The following is a 21,528-nucleotide window of genomic DNA, read 5'->3' on the forward strand; positions in this document are numbered from 1 at the left end:
GATGATGTTCATTAAAATTAATTATAATCAATTCCTCCGTGGAGACATTGACCAGCAGCAATTGCCTCCACAAAGTACACAGGGAGCTGAGATGGTGGATTCCAGTGGGGACGAATTGATAATCTGTGAGGAGGGGGATGTACACGGTGATATATCGGAGGATGATGATGAGGTGGACATCTTGCCTCTGTAGAGCCAGTTTGTGCAAGGAGAGATTAATTGCTTCTTTTTAGGTGGGGGTCCAAACCAACCCGTCATTTCAGTCACAGTCGTGTGGCAGACCCTGTCACTGAAATGATGGGTTGGTTAAAGTGTGCATGTCCTGTTTATACAACATAAGGGTGGGTGGGAGGGCCCAAGGACAATTCCATCTTGCACCTCTTTTTTCTTTCATTTTTATTTGCGTCATGTGCTGTTTGGGGAGTGTTTTTTGGAAGGGCCATCCTGCGTGACACTGCAGTGCCACTCCTAGATGGGCCCGGTGTTTGTGTCGGCCACTAGGGTCGCTAAGCTTAGTCACACAGCTACCTCATTGCGCCTCTTTTTTTCTTTGCGTCATGTGCTGTTTGGGGAGGGTTTTTTGGAAGGGACATCCTGCGTGACACTGCAGTGCCACTCCTAGATGGGCCCGGTGTTTGTGTCGGCCACTAGGGTCGCTTATCTTACTCACACAGCTACCTCATTGCGCCTCTTTTTTTCTTTGCGTCATGTGCTGTTTGGGGAGGGTTTTTTGGAAGGGACATCCTGCGTGACACTGCAGTGCCACTCCTGGATGGGCCAGGTGTTTGTGTCGGCCACTAGGGTCGCTTAGCTTACTCACACAGCTACCTCATTGCGCCTCTTTTTTTCTTCTTTGCTACATGTGCTGTTTGGGGAGTGTTTTTTGGAAGGGCCATCCTGCGTGACACTGCAGTGCCACTCCTAGATGGGCCCGGTGTTTGTGTCGGCCACTAGGGTCGCTAAGCTTAGTCACACAGCTACCTCATTGCGCCTCTTTTTTTCTTTGCGTCATGTGCTGTTTGGGGAGGGTTTTTTGGAAGGGACATCCTGCGTGACACTGCAGTGCCACTCCTAGATGGGCCCGGTGTTTGTGTCGGCCACTAGGGTCGCTTAGCTTACTCACACAGCTACCTCATTGCGCCTCTTTTTTTCTTTGCGTCATGTGCTGTTTGGGGAGGGTTTTTTGGAAGGGACATCCTGCGTGAGACACTGCAGTGCCACTCCTAGATGGGCCAGGTGTTTGTGTCGGCCACTAGGGTCGCTTATCTTACTCACACAGCTACCTCATTGCGCCTCTTTTTTTCTTTGCGTCATGTGCTGTTTGGGGAGGGTTTTTTGAAAGGGACATCCTGCGTGACACTGCAGTGCCACTCCTAGATGGGCCAGGTGTTTGTGTCGGCCACTAGGGTCGCTTAGCTTACTCACACAGCTACCTCATTGCGCCTCTTTTTTTCTTCTTTGCGTCATGTGCTGTTTGGGGAGTGTTTTTTGGAAGGGACATCCTGAGTGACACTGCAGTGCCACTCCTAGATGGGCCAGGTGTTTGTGTCGGCCACTAGGGTCGCTTAGCTTACTCACACAGCTACCTCATTGCGCCTCTTTTTTTCTTCTTTGCGTCATGTGCTGTTTGGGGAGTGTTTTTTGGAAGGGACATCCTGCGTGACACTGCAGTGCCACTCCTAGATGGGCCAGGTGTTTGTGTCGGCCACTAGGGTCGCTTAGCTTAGTCATCCAGCGACCTCGGTGCAAATTTTAGGACTAAAAATAATATTGTGAGGTGTGAGGTATTCAGAATAGACTGAAAATGAGTGGAAATTATGGTTTTTGAGGTTAATAATACTTTGGGATCAAAATGACCCCCAAATTCTATGATTTAAGCTGTTTTTTAGTGTTTTTTGAAAAAAACACCCGAATCCAAAACACACCCGAATCCGACAAAAAAAAATTCGGTGAGGTTTTGCCAAAACGCGGTCGAACCCAAAACACGGCCGCGGAACCGAACCCAAAACCAAAACACAAAACCCGAAAAATTTCAAGTGCACATCTCTAATGTAAAGTAGTATTTTTTGTGAAAATGTTTTTATTAATACTAATTAAAAAAAAACAATGAACTATGTAAAATCACAGCATTAATATACAATAACAATAAGCAAAGTCAATAAATTCTACTAGTGCAGGAAACACGTCACTGGAACACTTTGTGAATGTAACTTGGATCACGAAGAGGGAGGTTGTTGGGGCCGTCCACAAAGAATTAGGATAACATTCCTTATGTCCATCACATTTTGGCTATTCCACTTTTTGAGCCTGTCGGTGGCTGTACAGAATAAATAATCAACTAACGCCATATTCTACAAGTGTTGTCCTTGCTCCCTGTTGAATAAATATAGTCAGTTAAAATCTGTAGTATCATAAACTTGTTTTAACAATGGTGGTCATTCCGAGTTGTTCGTTCGGTATTTTGTGCGACTGCGCCAAGTAAATTTGCTATGCAGTTAGGTATTTTACTCACGGCATTACGAGGTTTTTTCTTCGTTCTGGTGATCGTAATGTGATTGACAGGAAGTGGGTGTTTCTGGGCGGAAACTGGCCGTTTTATGGGTGTGTGCGAAAAAACGCTACAGTTTCTGGGAAAAACGCGGGAGTGGCTGAAGAAACGGAGGAGTGTCTGGGCGAACGCTGGGTGTGTTTGTGACGTCAAACCAGGAACGACAAGCACTGAACTGATCGCAGATGCCGAGTAAGTCTGGAGCTACTCAGAAACTGCTAAGAAGTGTCTATTCGCAATTCTGCTAATCTTTCGTTCGCAATTTTGATAAGCTAAGATTCACTCCCAGTAGGCGGCGGCTTAGCGTGTGCAAAGCTGCTAAAAGCAGCTTGCGAGCGAACAACTCGGAATGAGGGCCAATAATGTGTATTTTAGATCATCTTCTTCCAGAGTAACATGAGTGCATTGCTATGTACTGTATGAAACTGTTAAGGCACTGGTGTAACAAATATGGCGATACTACTACAAGCATATTGGTATACATTCTGAATTTAGATCAAATTAAATTAAAATATGTGTATTGCACAAGAGGGTACAGTGCACAGTAATACAGCAATACTTACCCGTAATGATAATATTTCCTTCATAGTTGAAAGCACAGGAAAAAATCTCATCCATGTGCCCTTCCAGCACCTGCATGCACTGCCCCGTGTGTGGATCCCACAGGCGTGACGTCTTATCTGAGCTAGCTGTTAAGAGGCGGGTGCCCTGAGCATTAAAACAAATCTGGAAAGTGAAAAGAGAAAGGATATAAATATATATGTGCTTCTAAATATACAGTATAACATGGAACATGCACCAGAATAGATGTCATTGGGGTATATTCAATAAGTGTCGGAAGCTGCCATCTTGTCGGAAAGACGGCAGCTTCCGACAGATTTAGGTCAGTAGGGGTTCCGACCTATTCATTAGAGGCTGTTTTTTTCCGACAAGTCGGGAATTACCGTCTTGTCGGAAAACACGTGGATTAGTGGAATAGCCGTGGATCTACGTACTTATGTCAGAAACCTCAATCCGACTTTTAAAAAATTCGGATTGAGTTGAGGAAATGGGGGAGCGGGGTGAGATAGGAAGAGAGAGTGCTTACAGGCGGGGGCAGCTGGAGCCGCGGACGCTGGAAGACACGGCTCCTTTCTGACGTACCCCCGGCCAGGCACCTCTCTCCCGGCAGAGCTTGTCGGATCCATTCCAACAAATGCATGTCGGAATGGATCCGACACTTACTGAATATACCCCATTGTGGGAGTCTGTGAATGTCAGGATGAACTGACATGGCGCCTAATTCAGACCTGATCGCTGTTGCGGCCGATTATCGAATTACTGCGTATGGATCGCAATGCACATGCGCAAGGCCAAACTGCAAAAGAATCTTGGGAAAACTGTGATCGCTAGGCGTACGCAAGTTGATTGACAGGAAGCGCAGGAAGCAGACATTTGGGGGTGGTAACTGCCCGTTTTTGGGAGTGTCAGGAAAAACGCAAGCGTTCCCAAGTGTTTTCGGGGAGGGTGTGTGACGTCAACTCCGGCCCCGATAAGCCTGTTTCTATTGCACTGTAGGAGTAAGTCTTTGGCTACGCACAGACTGGAAAAATCATTCGATGGTGAGTGAGTTGCCAACGGATTTGCAGATGTCCGCTGTCTGGCATGCATTCGCACACTTGCACGGGACAGGTTTTCACTCTCTATGGACGGCGGCTATCTGATCGCAGCCCTCTGTAAAATCGCAGAGGAGCGATCAGGTCTGAATTAGGCCCATAGATTGGCAGCTATAAAAGAAATATGCGTCCTGTGAAATATGATACATTTGCATATATAATATTCTGATTTTATTTTCTGCATAAATCTATTGTAATGAACATACATTGCATTATCACAGCGCAATTGCTACTTGTAATTTTAAAACATATCGTGGCTAATTCAGAGTTTGGAGCATAGACAAAAAATAGGATTTTGGTTACCTACCGGTAAATCCTTTTCTCGTATTCCGTAGAAGATGCTGGGGTCCACATTAGTACCATAGGGTATAGACGGGTCCACCAGGAGCCATTGGCACTCAAGAGTTTCACAGTGTGGGCTGGCTCCTCATTCTATACCCCTCCTACCAGACTCATTCTAGAAACTGTGCCCGAGGAGATGGACATCTTCGAGAGAAGGATTTAACACAGATAGTGGCGAGATTCACACCAGCTCACACATACAAGGCACATCAAGCTAACTAGCTTGAAAAACTCAGCAACTGCTGAAACATTACTTACCAAGTAACAATGCAGTACATAACTAAACAAAGTTGTACTGAACCAGATAACAACTGCAGGAAAACGAAGAGCTGGGCGGGCGCCCACATCCTCTACGGACTACGAGAAAAGGATTTACCGGTAGGTACCAAAATCCTATTTTGTCTTACGTCCTAGAGGATGCTGGGGTCCACATTAGTACCATGGGGATGTACCAAAGCTCCCAGAATGGGAGGGAGAGCGCGGAGGTTCCTGCAGAACTGATTGACTGAACTTCAGATCATCAGACGCCAAAGTATCGAACTTGTAAAACTTTGCAAACGTGTTCGACCCAGACCAAGTTGCAATGTTGTAAAGCGGAGACAGCCCGGGCAGCCGCCCAGGAAGAACCCACCTTACGAGTAGAGTGGGCCTTAACATATTTTGGACACGACAAGCCTGCCGTAGAATAAGCATGCTGAATAGTGAACCTAATCCAGCGAGATATAGTCTGCTTTGAAGCAGGACACCCAATTTTCTTGGGATCATACAGGACAAACAAAGAGTTCGATTTCCTGTGACGAGCAGTCCTCTTCACATAGATTCTCAAAGCCCTCACTACATCCAAGGACTTTGACGAAATTGAGGAGTCAGTAGCCACTGGCACCACAATAAGTTGGTTGATATGAAATGCCGACACAACCTTTGGAATAAACTGCTGACGTGTTCGGAGCTCAGCTCTATCTTCGTGGAATATCAAGTAAGGGCTTTTACAGGACAAAGCCCCCAATTCTGACACACGTCTAGCAGAAGCTAAGGCCAACAACGTGACAGCCTTCCATGTAAGAAATTTGACTTCAACCTCCTGTAGAGGCTCAAACCAGCCCAACTGGAGAAACTGCAACACCACGTTAAGGTGCCGTAGGCGGTACAAAGGGAGGTTGGATGTGCAAAACTCCCGTCACAGATCCCAACCTCAGGCCCATATCCACACCTGCTTGCAGGAAGAGGAGAAAACGACCCAGTTGAAACTCCACCGCAGGAAACTTCTTGGACTCACACCAAGAGACATATTTCTTCCAAATACAATGATAATGTTTAGACGTTACCCCTTTCCTAGCCTGTATGAGGGTAGGAATGACCTTCTTCAGAATGCCCTTCTGAGCTAGTATCAGGAATTCAACCTTCATGCCGTCAAACGTAGCCGCGGTAAGTCTTGATTGGCGAACGGCCCCTGCTGCTGCAGGTCCTCCTGAAGAGGAAAGGGCCTCGGCTCTTCCTGCAAGAGATTCAGAAGGTCCGCGTACCAAGCCCGCCTTGGCCAGTCTGGAGCAATGAGGATCGCTTGAACGCTTGTTCTCCTTACGAGCTTTAGAAATCTTGGAATGAGTGGGAGTGGTGGAAACACATACACCAACTGGAACACCCACGGAGACACCAGGGCGTCCACTGCCACTGCTTGTGGGTCCCTCGACCTGGAACAATAGCGTTGAAGCTTCTTGTTGAGACGATTGGCCATCATGTCTATTTGGGGTAACCCCCAAAGGTCTGTTATTTCCTTGAACACCTCCGGATGGAGACCCCACTCCCCCGGATGGAGATCGTGTCTGCTGAGGAAATCTGCTTTCCAGTTGTCTACTCCCAGAATGAAGATTGCAGAGAGCGCCAACACGTGTTTTTCTGCCCGGTGTTATGATTCCAGCACTCCTGGCCAGAGGAGATCTTATGACAATGACCGGAGCACTGGAATGGAATGCTGGTAACGGGAGCAGGAAAGAATAATAGCCCCTGGCGCCCTAACTCTGTTGTCTCACCCGTGCTATCGGAAATCCCTTGCGAGACTATGGTTTCTTGAGCCCTTGGCAGCCACGTTTGAAGGGCGGATTATGTCTGCCCAACTCCGGTGCCCCCCGGTCTTAATGAGAGACAAAGGGAAATCCGAGGCAGAATGATAACAAGAGGACCTCTAACTAACAAACAGGCCAGGGGCTACGAGCTAACTAACAAAACCTAAAGTATGTGCGGAAAAACCGCCAGGGAAAAAGACAACCAAAATCCACTTGTCCAATACTCCTACCCAGCACCGCCGGATACCAGAGTGGACCTGTGGAAGCGGAACCCTCCGCAAAATGCTCCAAACACAAATAATAAAGGGTAAAGCGGCCAAGCCGCTACACACGGCAAAGCCGCCACTCACGAACACCACTGGATGTTAAACGGTGATCAGTCAGGACTCCAGGGACGAGATGACAACTCCCGAGTACAGGACTTCAGAAGACTGGAACGACCGGATACAGCAGGACTGGAAACAGACTCTCAGCAAACAAAGACAGCATGCAGGAAGCTATTACCGGCGTCTGTGAGAAGCCCTGAGAGTGTATTTAAACAGGAGTCCTCCAATCAGCTGCTGACAGAGCTGATTAGCATAAATGCCGTGCAGCTGCCTTGCTGCACGGCTAGAGAACAGGTGCACTATAATTTCAAATGGACCCAGCAACGGGGAACGCGGTCCGCCAGTGGCGTCCCCGTTGCTAGGGTCCGTGCGGCTCAGCGCGCCCGGCGTCTAGCGTTGCCAGGGAGCCGGCGGCTGTACGCGCACGGCGTCCCTGGTTGCTAGGCGCCAGGCAGACGAGCGGACCCCGGCGCCTAACAGTACCCCACCCTTGAGGAGGGGTCAAGGAACCCCTAAAGCCAGGTTTCCGAGGAAATTCCCGAAAAAATGCCCTCTTGAGCCTCGGGGCATGAAGATCCTTATCCAGGACCCAAGACCTTTCCTCCGGACCATAGCCTCTCCAGTGAACCAGAAAATAAAGCCGGCCCCGGGACAATTTGGAATCGAGAACCTTCTCCACCAAGAACTCCTGTTGTCCCTGTACATCCACCGGAGATCTACCCTGAGAGATCCTCCGAGGAAATCTACTGGAAGAAACGTATGGTTTCAACAGGGAGCAATGAAACGTATTTCCAATCCTGAGAGATCTTGGTAAACCTAACCGGAAAGCAACTGGGTTGATTTTTTTAATAATAAGAAATGGTCCAATAAATTTGGGTCCCAATCTAGCCGAGGATTGTCGAAGCCTGATGTTACGAGTCGACAACCATACTCTATCTCCCACCTTAAAAGTGCAAGGACGTCGGAGCCTGTCAGAAATTTTTTTCTCTCGAAAGGCCGCTTTTCTGAGAGCAAGGTGTACTTTTTTCCAAATGGCTCTGAGATGGGAGGTTAAGGTTAGCGAGGAAACTGAGGAATGATGAAAAAAAGAATTCGCTCTGAGGTGAAAACCAAAAACTGAAAAGAATGGAGACACATTAGTGGAGGAATGACAAGAATTATTGTAAGCAAACTCCGCCAACGGAAGAAACTCGGACCAATCATTCTGGAGTTTGGCTGAATACAAACGCAAATACTGTTTCAATGATTGGTTAACTCGTTCGGTTTGCCCGTTGGATTGTGGGTGGTAACCGGATGTTAACGACAATTTCATCTTTAATGAAGCACAAAAACACTTCCAGAATTGTGCGATGAATTGTGGACCCCGATCAGAAACAATATCAGTGGGCAACCCATGAAGTCTGAAAACATGGCGGAGAAACAAAACTGCCAATCCTTGGGCAGATGTCAGTCGGGGAAGAGCAATGAAATGAGCCATCTTGCTAAAACGGTCCACTACCACCCATATGACTCGGAATCCGGCTGAAAGGGGAAGGTCTACCACAAAATCCATGGAAATATGAGACCATGGCCTGAGAGGGACATTTAAGGGCATAAGTTGCCTGATAGGCAAGGAACGGGGAACCTTATGCTGTGCACAAACCTGACATGAAAAAACAAACTCCTTAACGTCTTTAGAAAGACCAGGCCACCATACTGAGCGGGAGATTAACTCCAAAGTCTTAGAGATCCCCGGATGCCCGGAAACTTTGTTATCATGGAATTCAGTCAAAACAGTAGCTCTCAAAAACTCAGGGACGTAAAGACGACCAGCAGGAGTATTTTCAGGAGCTTGGTGTTGAAGCTGTTTTAACTGGGTAAATAAATCTTGTGTGAGGCCTGCCCAAATGACTGAAGATGGAAGTATGGGAGTAACAGGACTGTTATTGTGAACTGGAAGAAAGCTGCGTGACAGGGCATCAGCCTTGGTATTCTTGGAACCAGGCCTGAAAGTGATTATAAATTTGAAACGAGTGAAAAATAAAGCCCAACGAGCCTGCCGGGCATTCAGCCGCTTAGCTGATTCGATGTATTGCAGGTTTTTATGGTCAGTCAATACTGAAATAGTATGTTTTGCTCCCTCCAGCCAATGCCTCCACTCCTCGAAAGCCCACTTTATTGCCAGTAACTCCCGATTACCAACGTCATAGTTGGATTCAGCGGAGGAGAATTTCCTGGACATAAAGGCACAAGGATGTAGTTCCAGAGACTCCGGATCCTTTTGAGATAGGATAGCCCCCACTCCAACCTCCGAGGCATCAACCTCCACAACAAAGGGCAATTCCGGATTGGGATGTCTGAGGACTGGAGCCGAGACAAAGGCTTGTTTCAAGGCCCGAAAGGACAACTCAGCTTCACGCGACCAGTTGGTAGGATCTGCTCCTTTCTTTGTCAGAGCTACAATGGGAGCAACCAGGTCAGAAAAAGAATGAATGAACCTCCTATAATAATTCGCAAACCCTAAAAAGCGCTGAATTGCTTTTAAATTGGTGGGTTGCGCCCAACTAAGGATGGCCTGGAGCTTCTTAGGTTCCATGAAAAATCCCCGAGGGGAAATAATGTACCCTAAAAAAGATACCTCCGTGACATGAAACTCACATTTCTCCAGCTTGGCATATAAATGATTCTCACGTAACTTTTGAAGAACCTGACGCACCTGGGTAACATGTTGTTCCATTGACTCAGAATAAATCAGGATGTCGTCTAAGTAAACGACCACGAATTTCCCTAGGAAATCACGGAGCACATCGTTAATGAGGTCCTGAAAAACTGCTGGAGCGTTAGACAAGCCGAACGGCATCACCAGGTACTCGTAGTGACCCGACTGAGTACTGAAGGCCGTCTTCCACTCATCTCCAGATTTGATTCGGATGAGGTTGTATGCTCCTCTTAGGTCAATTTTAGAAAAAATCACAGCCGAACGTAACTGATCAAAGAGGACAGAAATCAGCGGCAAAGGATAAGTATTTTTAACTGAGATCTTATTCAGGGCTCTAAAGTCAATGCAAGGTCTAAGCGAGCCATCCTTTTTCTCCACAAAGAAGAAGCCTGCACTTAAAGGAGATTTTGATGGTCTAATAAATCCTTTCCCTAGGCTCTCCTTAACATAATCATTCATGGCCGCAGTTTCTGGCCCGGATAAAGCATATAACCTTCCCTTGGGGAGGCAGAATGTCCGCATTGCCCTTGGAGAACACATCAGCAAACTCCTGGTATTCCACAGGAATGAGTTCAGGAATGGCAGCTGCTATTCTGACTGGAAACGTAATACATTCCTTATCACAAAAGGTACCCCATTGTGAAATCTCCCCCGACCGCCAATCAATGGTGGGATTATGAAAGGCCAGCCAAGGGTGACCCAGAACTACTGGAACTGCTGGGCAATGAGTAAGGAAGAACTCGATTTTTTCAGAATGTAGAGCTCCTACTGTAAGTAATACAGGGGGTGTACAGAGGGAAATAACCCCATTGGACAGTGGACTCCCATCTAAGCCATGCATGGTGACACACCTACCCAAAGGTAACTGAGGAATGCCTAAGGCCTTAGCCCAAGTTAAATCCATAAAATTTCCTGCAGCTCCACTGTCAACAAAAGCCGACACCGAAGAACTGAGGCTGCCAAAGGAAACCTTAGCTGGGACTAAAAGGGAGTTATTCGAGGAGATAAGCTGCAGACCTAGGTGAACCCCCTCACAATTCACCTGGTCAAGGCGTTTCCCGACTTGTTCGGACAATTACGAGCAAAATGTCCCTTACCCCCACAGTACAGACAAAGACCAGAATTTTGCCTTCTGGCTCTTTCTTCAGGAGACAGCCGGGAGAGACCCATCTGCATGGGCTCCTCTACGTCCTCAGGAATGGAATATACACATGGACTTGACCTTACAGGTGCTCCTTTTTCAGCCCTCCGCTCTCTGAGACGACGATCAATCTTAATAGAAAGCTCCATGAGTTTATCGAGAGTCTCAGGAACGGGGTACTGAAGGAGACTGTCTTTTATAGACTCCGATAAGCCGAGGCGAAACTGACTGCGCAGGGCTGGGTCATTCCAGCCACAGTCGTTCGACCAACGGCGAAACTCCGTACAATAAACCTCTGCAGGATTTCTACCCTGTCTGAGAGCGCGCAACTGACTTTCAGCGGATGCCTCTCTATCAGGGTCATCATACAAGAGCCCTAAAGACCCAAAAAAAGCGTCCACTGACAACAATGCCGGATCCTCTGCCTTCAAACCAAATGCCCAGGTCTGAGGATCCCCCTGGAGCAAAGAAACCACAAACCCGACCCGCTGAGATTCAGTACCCGAGGAAATTGGTCTTAAACGAAAATAAAGTTTACAGGATTCTTTAAAATTAAAAAAACTCTTTCCTATCACCAGAAAAACGGTCAGGCAAATGCATCTTTGGTTCAGGGACTACCCTCGGGGAAGCTCGCAAAAGATCTTTCTGCGACTTCACCCGAAGAGAAAGATCCTGAACCATCTGAGTAAGTTCTTGAATCTGGCTGACTAAGAGCTGACCAGGATTTGGCCCTAAACCTGTTGGATTCATGAGGCCGATAAACTCTCACAAAACTGAATGAGAAAAAATTAACCCCGTTTAATTTTAAGTTTTGGTATTGGCCGGTAATAATGTTATGATTCCAGCACTCCTGGCCAGAGGAGATCTTATGACAATGACCGGAGCACTGGAATGGAATGCTGGTAACGGGAGCAGGAAAGAATAATAGCCCCTGGCGCCCTAACTCTGTTGTCTCACCCGTGCTATCGGAAATCCCTTGCGAGACTATGGTTTCTTGAGCCCTTGGCAGCCACGTTTGAAGGGCGGATTATGTCTGCCCAACTCCGGTGCCCCCCGGTCTTAATGAGAGACAAAGGGAAATACGAGGCAGAATGATAACAAGAGGACCTCTAACTAACAAACAGGCCAGGGGCTACGAGCTAACTTACAAAACCTAAAGTATGTGCGGAAAAACCGCCAGGGAAAAAGACAACCAAAATCCACTTGTCCAATACTCCTACCCAGCACCGCCGGATACCAGAGTGGACCTGTGGAAGCGGAACCCTCCGCAAAATGCTCCAAACACAAATAATAAAGGGTAAAGCAGCCAAGCCGCTACACACGGCAAAGCCGGGACTCACGAACACCACTGGATGTTAAACGGTGATCAGTCAGGACTCCAGGGACGAGATGACAACTCCCGAGTACAGGACTTCAGAAGACTGGAACGACCGGATACAGCAGGACTGGAAACAGACTCTCAGCAAACAAAGACAGCATGCAGGAAGCTATTACCGGCGTCTGTGAGAAGCCCTGAGAGTGTATTTAAACAGGAGTCCTCCAATCAGCTGCTGACAGAGCTGATTAGCATAAATGCCGTGCAGCTGCCTTGCTGCACGGCTAGAGAACAGGTGCACTATAATTTCAAATGGACCCAGCAACGGGGAACGCGGTCCGCCAGTGGCGTCCCCGTTGCTAGGGTCCGTGCGGCTCAGCGCGCCCGGCGTCTAGCGTTGCCAGGGAGCCGGCGGCTGTACGCGCACGGCGTCCCTGGTTGCTAGGCGCCGGGCAGACGAGCGGACCCCGGCGCCTAACACCCGGAGGAGGACTCTTGTCACCTCTGACATCGCAGCTCTGCTTTTCGTTCCGCCCTGTTGGTTTATGTAAGCCACCATCGTTACATTGTCCAACTGTACTTGAATAGCCCAATTTCTTAGAAGATGGGCCGCCTGAAGAAGAATGTTGTAGACGGCTCTTAGTTCCAGGATGTTGATCGGCAGGCCGGCTTCCAGACTTTACCACCTTCCTTGGAAGGTTTCCACTTGAGTGACTGCGCCCCAGCCCCGGAGGCTGGCATCCGTGGTTAGAAGGACCCAGTCCTGAATCCCAAAGCTGCGGCCCTCCAGAAGGTGAGGCAATTGGAGCCACCAGAGGAGTGAAATCCTGGCCTTTGGCGGCAGACGAATTCTCTGGTGTATGCGTAGATAAGATCCTGACCACTTGTCCAGGAGATCCAGTTGGAAGGCCCGAGCATGGAACCTCCCATACTGTGGAGCCTCATAAGAGGCCACCATCTTCCCCAAAAGGCGAATGCATTGATGAACCGACACCCGGGCTGGCTTCAGGACATTCCGGACTACTGTTTGTATCACCAACGCCTTGTTCTGCAGAAGAAACACCCTCTGCACTTCCGTGTCGAGGATCATCCCCAGAATAGACCACCTGCAGGTTGGTTCCAAATGAGATTTTGGAAGGTTCAGAATCCAACCGTGGACTCTGAGTAGGCGGATCGTGAGTACAATGGACTGCAACAGCTCCTCTTTGGACGATGCTTTTATCAGTAGATCGTCTAGATACGGAATGATGTTCACCCCCTGTTTTCGTAGTAGAACCATCATCTCCGCCATCACCTTGGTGAACACCCATGGTGCTGTAGATGGCAGGGCCTGGAACTGGACATGACAGTCCAGTAATGCAAAACGGAGATAAGCCTGATGCGGTAGCTAAATCGGAATGTGGAGGTACGCATCCTTGATATCCTGGGATACTAGGAATTCCCCCTCTTCCAGACCTGATATCACTGCCTTGAGAGACTCCATTTTTAAGTTGAACTCCTTCAAAAAAGGGTTCAGTGATTTTAGGTTCAGAATGGGCCTGACCGAACCATCCGGTTTCGGTACCACGAAAAGGTTGGAATAGTAACCCATGGCTTGCGAATGAGAAGGCACTGGCACAATGACTTGTGGCTCCACCAACTTCTGAACCGCTGCTTGTAGGACAGTCCTGTCCGCCAGCAGACTTGGCAAGCCTGATTTGAAAAATCGGTGAGGAGGGAGATTTTGAAATTCCAACCTGTATCCCTGGGACACAATATCTATCACCCAGGGATGCAGGCTGGACGATATCCAGATGTGACTGAACTGTCTGAGCCTCGCTCCCACTGGCCCCACCTCCAGGCCGCGCGGTCCACCGTCATGCAGAGGACTTCGTCGTACTGGAAGCAGGCTTAGTTTCCTGGGAACCTGCCACAGCAGGTTTCTTGGATTTAGCTCGACCTCCCCTAAAGAAGGTATTGGACGGCTTGGCCTTTCTAGGCTTGTTAGGCCAAAAGGACTGCACTGCTGATGAAGAGAAGGATTTCTCCGGAGCAGGTGCAGCTGAGGGAAGGAACGGAGACTTACCCGCCGTAGCCGTGGATATCCACGCATCCAAAGCTTCCCCAAAGAGAGCCTGACCTGTGTAGGGTAGGGACTCCACACTTTTCCTGGATTCTGCGTCGGCCGACCACTGGCGCAGCCACAGTCCCCGACGAGCTGAAACAGACTTGGGAAGAGATCCCCGCAGCCATGGAACTTAGGTCTTTCATGGATTCTACCATAAAACCTGCTGAATCGTAAATGTTACGCAAAAACAATTCAACATCACCCTTATTCATTGTATCCAAATCCTCAAGTAAGGTGCCTGACCATTTCATTATAGCTTTTGCAATCCATGCACTAGCAATAGTGGGACGTAATATGGCCCCCGAAGCTCTGCCTCTCTGAGCCAGAGGCACCTGTACTGCCACTTCTGTGTCCAGGAGGGACTGTACCACAGAATTAAAAGTGTTTGCCTTCACCTGATCCAAAGGGACGTCTGTCAGGCAAAATCGATGAGGGGGACGATTCTTGAAGAATACGGCGTAACCTCGAGTGACGACTTCCCGTACCCAGGCATCTGAAGTGGTCTTCAACCATTCCTGGGTAAACCCTAGAAGTCGGTCCCCCACCCTGAGATCCCCCAGAGGGAGGCCCGCACCGTCATGCCTGCTGCTTGTCAGTTTTGGAAGCAGGATGACGGGCAGCCCAGGCCCGTTTAGGTTTGGGCTTAGTGGGTTTGGCAGTGCGAGCCTGTTTCGGGTACGCCTGACCCTTTGCTTTCCCTGAAGGACGAAATGAGTGAAAGGAAGTACTCTTAGCCTTCGGTACAGAAGGAGCAGTACTAGGTAGACAAGCTGTTTTAGCAGAAGCTAAGTCAGCCACTATCTTGTTGAGGTCTTCTCCGAAAAGAATGTCTCCCTTAAAAGGCAGCACCTCCAGGGTTTTCTTAGAGTCCAAATCCACAGACCAGGACTGCAACCAGAGAATCCGGCGAGCCAAAATGGACTCAGTAGAAGCCTTGGCCGCCAGAATATCGGGATGACAATGCTAAATTCCCTTGTCGTATAAACAACCCTTTATGAAGTCTAAGAACACTGTACGCTGTTTACTTAAGAAGTACCGTAATGGTACGCTAGTTGCGTAACGATCGCTCAGCCGTAGGCGAGACGCTCAAGCGTCACGTTCGCTCACGGCCCAGTGATCACAGGACACGTTATTGGCTATGACTAGAGTAATGATTCGCTATGGCGTAGCGGACGCTCGAGACCACGAGGAGATCACCAGCGGCGCAGACGCTCACAACGCTATACCTTTATGTCTAAACCTTATACCAATGAAATACACAGAATACCTTAATGTGAGTACAGGGTGTAAGTGCAACCTTGTGTAACCTGACTAACTACAAAGCTGCTTGAGCGTCACCGACGCTCAAGTGAACACTTAACACTATAGGAAATACACAGATACTGGTTTAGGGTCCAAAGCCTATTAACTGTATTATATCTAGTATACTTGTAAAAAGGGGATAACAGTACAAATGATACACTACAATATAACAAAGACTTCCTAACCAAAATACAATACTATCTAATACAATACAATACTAGTCTAGGGGAGATACGAGAGAAAGAGAAGGGAAAGAGAGAGAGAGAGAGAGACGGAGAGGGATGAGAGAAATTGGCTCACAGTAAGACAATGATTACGGAGAGAAACTTACGCACAAGGGTAAACGATCGCATGCGCCTGGACATCCAGCACCCGATTTTCAGCAATGAGAACCGTTGAAGAGTGAGAGCTGGATGTGGTCGGCCTGCCTATTTATGCCCCACACACAATGCAATCTCATAGTCCCTACAATCCCATTGTCCATTGGATGAAGGAATTCGACCCTGTATCACAACAAAAGGTCATAGGTTGATTCATACAGGTGGGCTGTGACGATTTCAAACAGCTCAGGTGGGTGGGGAACTAAGTTTCCCGCCGCATACCTGAGTATGAGTAAATAGTAGAAATGGACATAAACTTCTTATGTCCATAACTATTCGCACGAGCGATTAATACGCTCCAAACCAACACCGGAATATTGCTAATTAAATACTCTTCCGATGGGTACCAAACACTGCTGTATGATTCCTGTTAGACCCTTCGTACAATACAAAGAGGGATTACTTTAAACAGGGACCTTCTATATTAACCAAACTTTCAGAAACTATCAAAGGGATCATGATCTATAAACTACATTAATTGTGAAAATATGTAACGAATGAGTCGCACGCTACGACTACATAAACTCTACCGTAAATACGCATACCGCGCCTGCGAGTGCACGCTATTGCGGGTATGCGCCTTCACGGGAGAGCGTACGCATGCGCAGCACGGACCAGTGTGCGGTGCAAATATGGCAACGTGTATGGGGATATTTTTCTGACTTTGACAGTCCACCCTTTGGCAGTCAATAATAACTGCCACCTTCTAAAACATTTCAAAAGGAGAAAAATATATGTCAGGGGTTAATTCATTTCCATGGTTGGGTGAGGGAGGAGAGAGGAGTAGGTGTGAAGAGGGTATGACCTAGTGTGATAGCAGAAGCATGTGTGTATGAGTCCATGTTTGGAGGGTCATGTATCATCGTGCCGTACGTGTTGTAAATCAAGCTTCGAGGTATTGCGAAGTATACATTTGAATTCCTTCTTATCCTGTGGTACAGGTCTGTGGATGGGCTGTCAAACTTTACCGAGCTCTTTTCGGATTTTGAACAAAATGGGGAGCACATTTTAGTTGATGATACATGAATGGGGGAGGTATGTGGTTGCTGATATCTGTGCCTGTATTCCCTATCGTCTATGTGTGTCATTACCTGAGGGTTGTAGAGATGAAGATAAAGAACACTTATGGAAAATGCAATGATATTCTATGTCAGGGAAATGTACATCTGTCGTCGAAGTTGTGTTCGGTATCTGTTGAGAGTCGTCTTCTTTGCGCTGTATTGCTCCTTGGGCATGAGCAAATAGCTTTGTCAGAGCCATCGGATTTACAAAAGAATGTTGGGCTAGCGTGAGTTTAAATGTACTAGGGAAACTGGGGATCCATGGCAAAGTTCATCAAGTGTCCATTTCTCAAGTGGTCAAAACTTCATCTTTGGTGCTTGTCTGTTGTCTGTATAGCGTCTCGTCAACTTCCTCGTCCAAGGGGGTCTTTGTATCTTGGAGAAAAGCAGAAAAACAGGTGAAAGAAACGGACCGTATAATCGCATTTTCATCACATTCTGGTTTCTATTATTGGGTCATAAATCAAATCCAGGTCAATTACAGTTTCCTCACTCCTCAAACTCATCACTTTTGTACTTTGTTTGCACCTCATTAAAGCCTGCCCGCATCTAAATATCAATCCAATCGATATGACGACACCCAAGATACATAGTAGAAACTTTCCAACATCCATTATGACTCCTTGAGCCCAGTCTCCTAAACCGGAGAACCAATTTCGCGGGTTCAACCATGACACCCAACCAGTCAGCTCATTACCTACAGCAGCAAGGGTGAGATTGTGTTTTCGACGAAATTCCCACTTTAATTGCAGAATATCGTCCATCTTTTGGTCTATGACCTCTACCGGATCCTCGGTGCTATTCGTAATATATGTGCAACATTTCACGCCGTATTGTGTTGCCAGTGTGACACAATATCCGCCTGTCACTGCTGTGAGGTAATTGAGAACCATTCTATGCTGAACTAGTTCCGTTTTGTAAGCTTGAAGTTCTCTTCCAGTGTATCTAAACGTGTCATCATACATTTCAGTGATATTATCTAACAAATTGGCGAGTGCGGAAATGTATCTATAATTCATCACTCCTCGAGCGGTGCGAGTGAAATCTAACGCTACCAGGACCTGAATCCCGGTGGATTCATGGATAAGATCAGAGGCCGGATGCTCTAACCTTTCTAACAGTTGTCTTTTAACTCGGTGCTCGTAATGAGTGTGAGTATAAGGAGCTTGGGCACCACGGTGTATGTCCTTCATTTTGTCATGTGTAACAGTCATCACTTCAGGCAATACTTTTCCAATATAACACAATCCTTCAGAGTTTGGGGCAAGCCACTTGTACGCCTTTCTCCCGCATATGAAATATGCGTCATCGGGGAGAACATATGGGACGGAGAAGGACATTACCATGTTACAAACCTTCCAGGTGAAATCTCCTGACCCTAATTCTTCCATCTGCTTAATGCACGTATCAGTTTGTACGATATGTGCACAGTATCCTGGTGATACTTCTCCAACTCTAGTAATCCTATTTCCTAAGGTATATCGATACCGGAAAGATTTTCCTCTACTGGCTATGTGGCGTACCAGCTCTGTATCTGTAGGCATTCTATCTGCTCTGTGTGAAAAGGTCATGGTAAGGTTGCTCCATGACACTTCCCAATTTCCCGGCTTACGGGGGTTGGAGATATTAAAACATAAGAGGGACCTATCCACATGGTATTGGTGGAGCTTCAAACTAGGAGGGCTGGAGATGTTAAATCTCCGGTCCACCGGTCTCCCACCACTTAGCTCAAGTACCTCCCCTAACGTTAAAGGAAATGGTACTAGCCCTGATTTGCTATGACCCTGAGGTACTTGAGAGCATACCCAACAATCTGTTTGGTTTAACACGTTACCCACTAAAGAGTGATAGTCACTCAATGGATGCCGGTCCATATGGATATTAAAACTGGATTGGCATTTCTTTATGCATCCATCTTCAACCAGATTATCACAGAGCCTACAGATACAATTTTCTTTTTGAGCTAACAATCCTTCAAAGAGAATGTTTACAGATAACATGGTTGTTAGATCGTGCCCGGTACTCGCCTTTGCTTGGTGATTGGGTTGCTATTGGAAATTTACACCTCCGTCTCAGTCATTAGAACCTTTCTGGATCCTTTCTCGACCTCACTGGTACTCTCACCGAAACAGACTGCTCTGGTCAACATCCTGGTTAACGGGAAAATCCATATTGCAGTCTCTTGGGGCAAGTCCATCTTACAGGAGGAGAAAAGAAGAAATTTGTAAAGGGGGTATAAGAAAACAGTTTGAGGGGGAGAGAACTTGTTACGATAATAAGTTCTCTCGTCTTGTTGTTCTTCTTGTTCTGCTGTCCTCTCAAAGGTGCTGTCTCTCAGTCTTCCAAACGAACATTCTGGTGATGCAATATTCCTTCCCAACCGACGATCTTTCTGTAAGGAGCAAAAATCTGGCATTACCATTGGTCCAACTGAGGGGTGACATAGCATCTTTAAACCATGGAAACATGAGTGGGAAGAGAGAGACAACAAAAAAAACAAAAGAGATAGAGAACAATTCATGTGCATATATACATTACATAACTCGACAATAACCCTCAATAAGAAAAGAGAAACAAAGCATTTTTAAACATTGTCAACATTAAGAAAACATTGTTAGCATTAGAAAATCATTGTCAGACTTATTAGGCTGTCATATCTATGTGTCTAATGGTCTCCTTGAGCAGTCCCTTCCCACCAGCACCTGCATTACTCCACTGTCTGTATCTGGCCAGAAATACATTGTGGCGGAGGTCATGCTGGGGTTTGGTAGACTTCTGCAAGGACCAAGTGGATATGCAATGTGTGAATTCTTACCAATACTAGTCAGAGATGGGGATAGAGAGAGAGAGAGAGAAAAAAACATTATTTTTTTTTCACAAATACATTTACAACTTTTCACCTGGTCATTCCGGTGTCTTCAGTGAATGACCTCCCACTTTATTAACCGTTACCTCAGGCTTGCCTCCATTCCTAATAATCACCTTTCCTGCCTATGTGATCCCTGATTATAATGGTGTGTATTGTAATTTTGCTCATTTCTTGGTCTAGGGGGTCTAACTTTATGTGGGTTATTACAGTTGCTAGCATAATGCCCTTCTCTTCTACAATGGTAACAGATCCTTGGCTTTCTCCGAGTGTCAGTGAACTGGGGTCTTGGCTGATTTGATGCCTCCTCAAACGCTCGGATGCTCATCATCATCAACCGTTTCCCCTGTTCTTTAATAAACTTTTGACATTTGACTAGATTTTTCCTAGGATCAGGAAATTCAGACACAATTGATCTCAATTCGGTCCGGGACCAGAGACAGCGCATTGCACTGTCCTTGACGGGAATGATTCCCTGATCGTCAGTCTTCCCATTGGGGACTGAGATCACCCTGGCCAGATCGAGCTCAGTTACATCATCTTGTGTTGGTCTTATATTTTGGGGTATATCTGTTTGTGCGTGATATGAAACATTGTACGTACCTGTGGACACGACCTCACCTGACCCTCCGTTAGGGGGTTCGATTATTGCCTTTACCAATTTGGTCGCGTCCACCTGGATGGCTTTTGTGATGGTTGCTGGAAGAGGTGCTGACATCGTTCTGGGCTCACTTTCTTGTTTGTATTCCTGAGGGAAGTTTGACATGGGGTGCAACTTGCATAGGTTAATAGTTGTACATTCAACAGTATTACAATAATCATTGTTACAGTTATTACACTTATTCTTATAATCTATACTACAGTTGCTAAGAGCGTTTTTATTGTTCAACCTTGTGCTTTTCTCCGCAACCATAATCCTCCCCGATGCCATGTCTCTCCTCTCAAGATAAGATTCAGAAAAGTCAATTGGCTCTCTTTGTAATTCACCTTCCTGTTGCCCTAACTGCACATAATCATAATGTTTACTTCGTCTCTTTGTTGGTTCAATGAGACATATCCTCCTCCTTAAATTTTGTAACACGTCTGGACTGAAGCTACCTATTCTTGGGAATTTGTCCCTGTCTTGTACAGTCATTCTCTCCCATTCATCACATAAAGATTCTGTGTGACTTCCGTATTTTTCACACATGATGTACCTTGCCGACCCAACGGGTCGGTTCTCTGAATCAACCCGAACCGAGGTTGATCGCCCCCTACCTGAACAACTGGCCCCCATAATTCTGCAGGTGTTGCTTATTCCTCCTTGGATCTTTATCTCAAGGTTTTCAGCGAACCCTTACAAACAAACCAAGATGTCCTGGGCAGGCCGGCGGTGGCGGTTTACCAAGTACCCCACTTACTTCTCGCCCACGTTGGCCAGTACTGCAATAACTGTAACCAGAGCTGCTGTACCCAACCCAGGGCCCCTGTGAACCTTCTGTTTACTGGAACATATGAGGGTTACCCGAAGGACACTTACTCTTTCCAGTAAAGTTGGGGTTGTTAGATAGTTCCTGAGTGACCAGCGAACTTCCCTTTAAAAATAAAAAATTACACAAATCACGTCAGAATGTACAGATAGCGTTTGTGACCACTTTACTCTAATGGTATTAGGTCAGATTACTAACTACTGCACACAATTACGTGCGGTCCAATCGTTCAGTACATAAGCACTACTTGTCATG

General features: G+C 46.9%; 1 protein-coding gene across 2 annotated transcripts in view; it reads right to left on the minus strand.

Moving 5' to 3' along the window:
* Window positions 1-2,088: 2,088 nt before the first annotated feature.
* Window positions 2,089-21,528, minus strand: part of DAW1 (dynein assembly factor with WD repeats 1) — a 156,902-nt gene continuing 137,462 nt past the window's right edge. Inside the window, exons 12-13 of one of the 2 annotated variants that reach the window (XM_063915633.1) lie at window positions 3,112-3,274; window positions 2,089-2,373 (exon numbers count right to left, since the gene is read on the minus strand). In XM_063915633.1, the coding sequence (XP_063771703.1) occupies window positions 2,339-2,373; window positions 3,112-3,274 (198 nt within the window). In that variant the 3' untranslated portion in view covers window positions 2,089-2,338. The remainder of the gene's footprint in view (window positions 2,374-3,111; window positions 3,275-21,528) is intronic. The other variant, XM_063915634.1, reaches the window with a different exon arrangement.

The sequence above is a fragment of the Pseudophryne corroboree genome, chromosome 4 (genome assembly GCF_028390025.1).
Source record: "Pseudophryne corroboree isolate aPseCor3 chromosome 4, aPseCor3.hap2, whole genome shotgun sequence".
In the NCBI taxonomy this organism is placed as follows: domain Eukaryota; kingdom Metazoa; phylum Chordata; class Amphibia; order Anura; family Myobatrachidae; genus Pseudophryne; species Pseudophryne corroboree.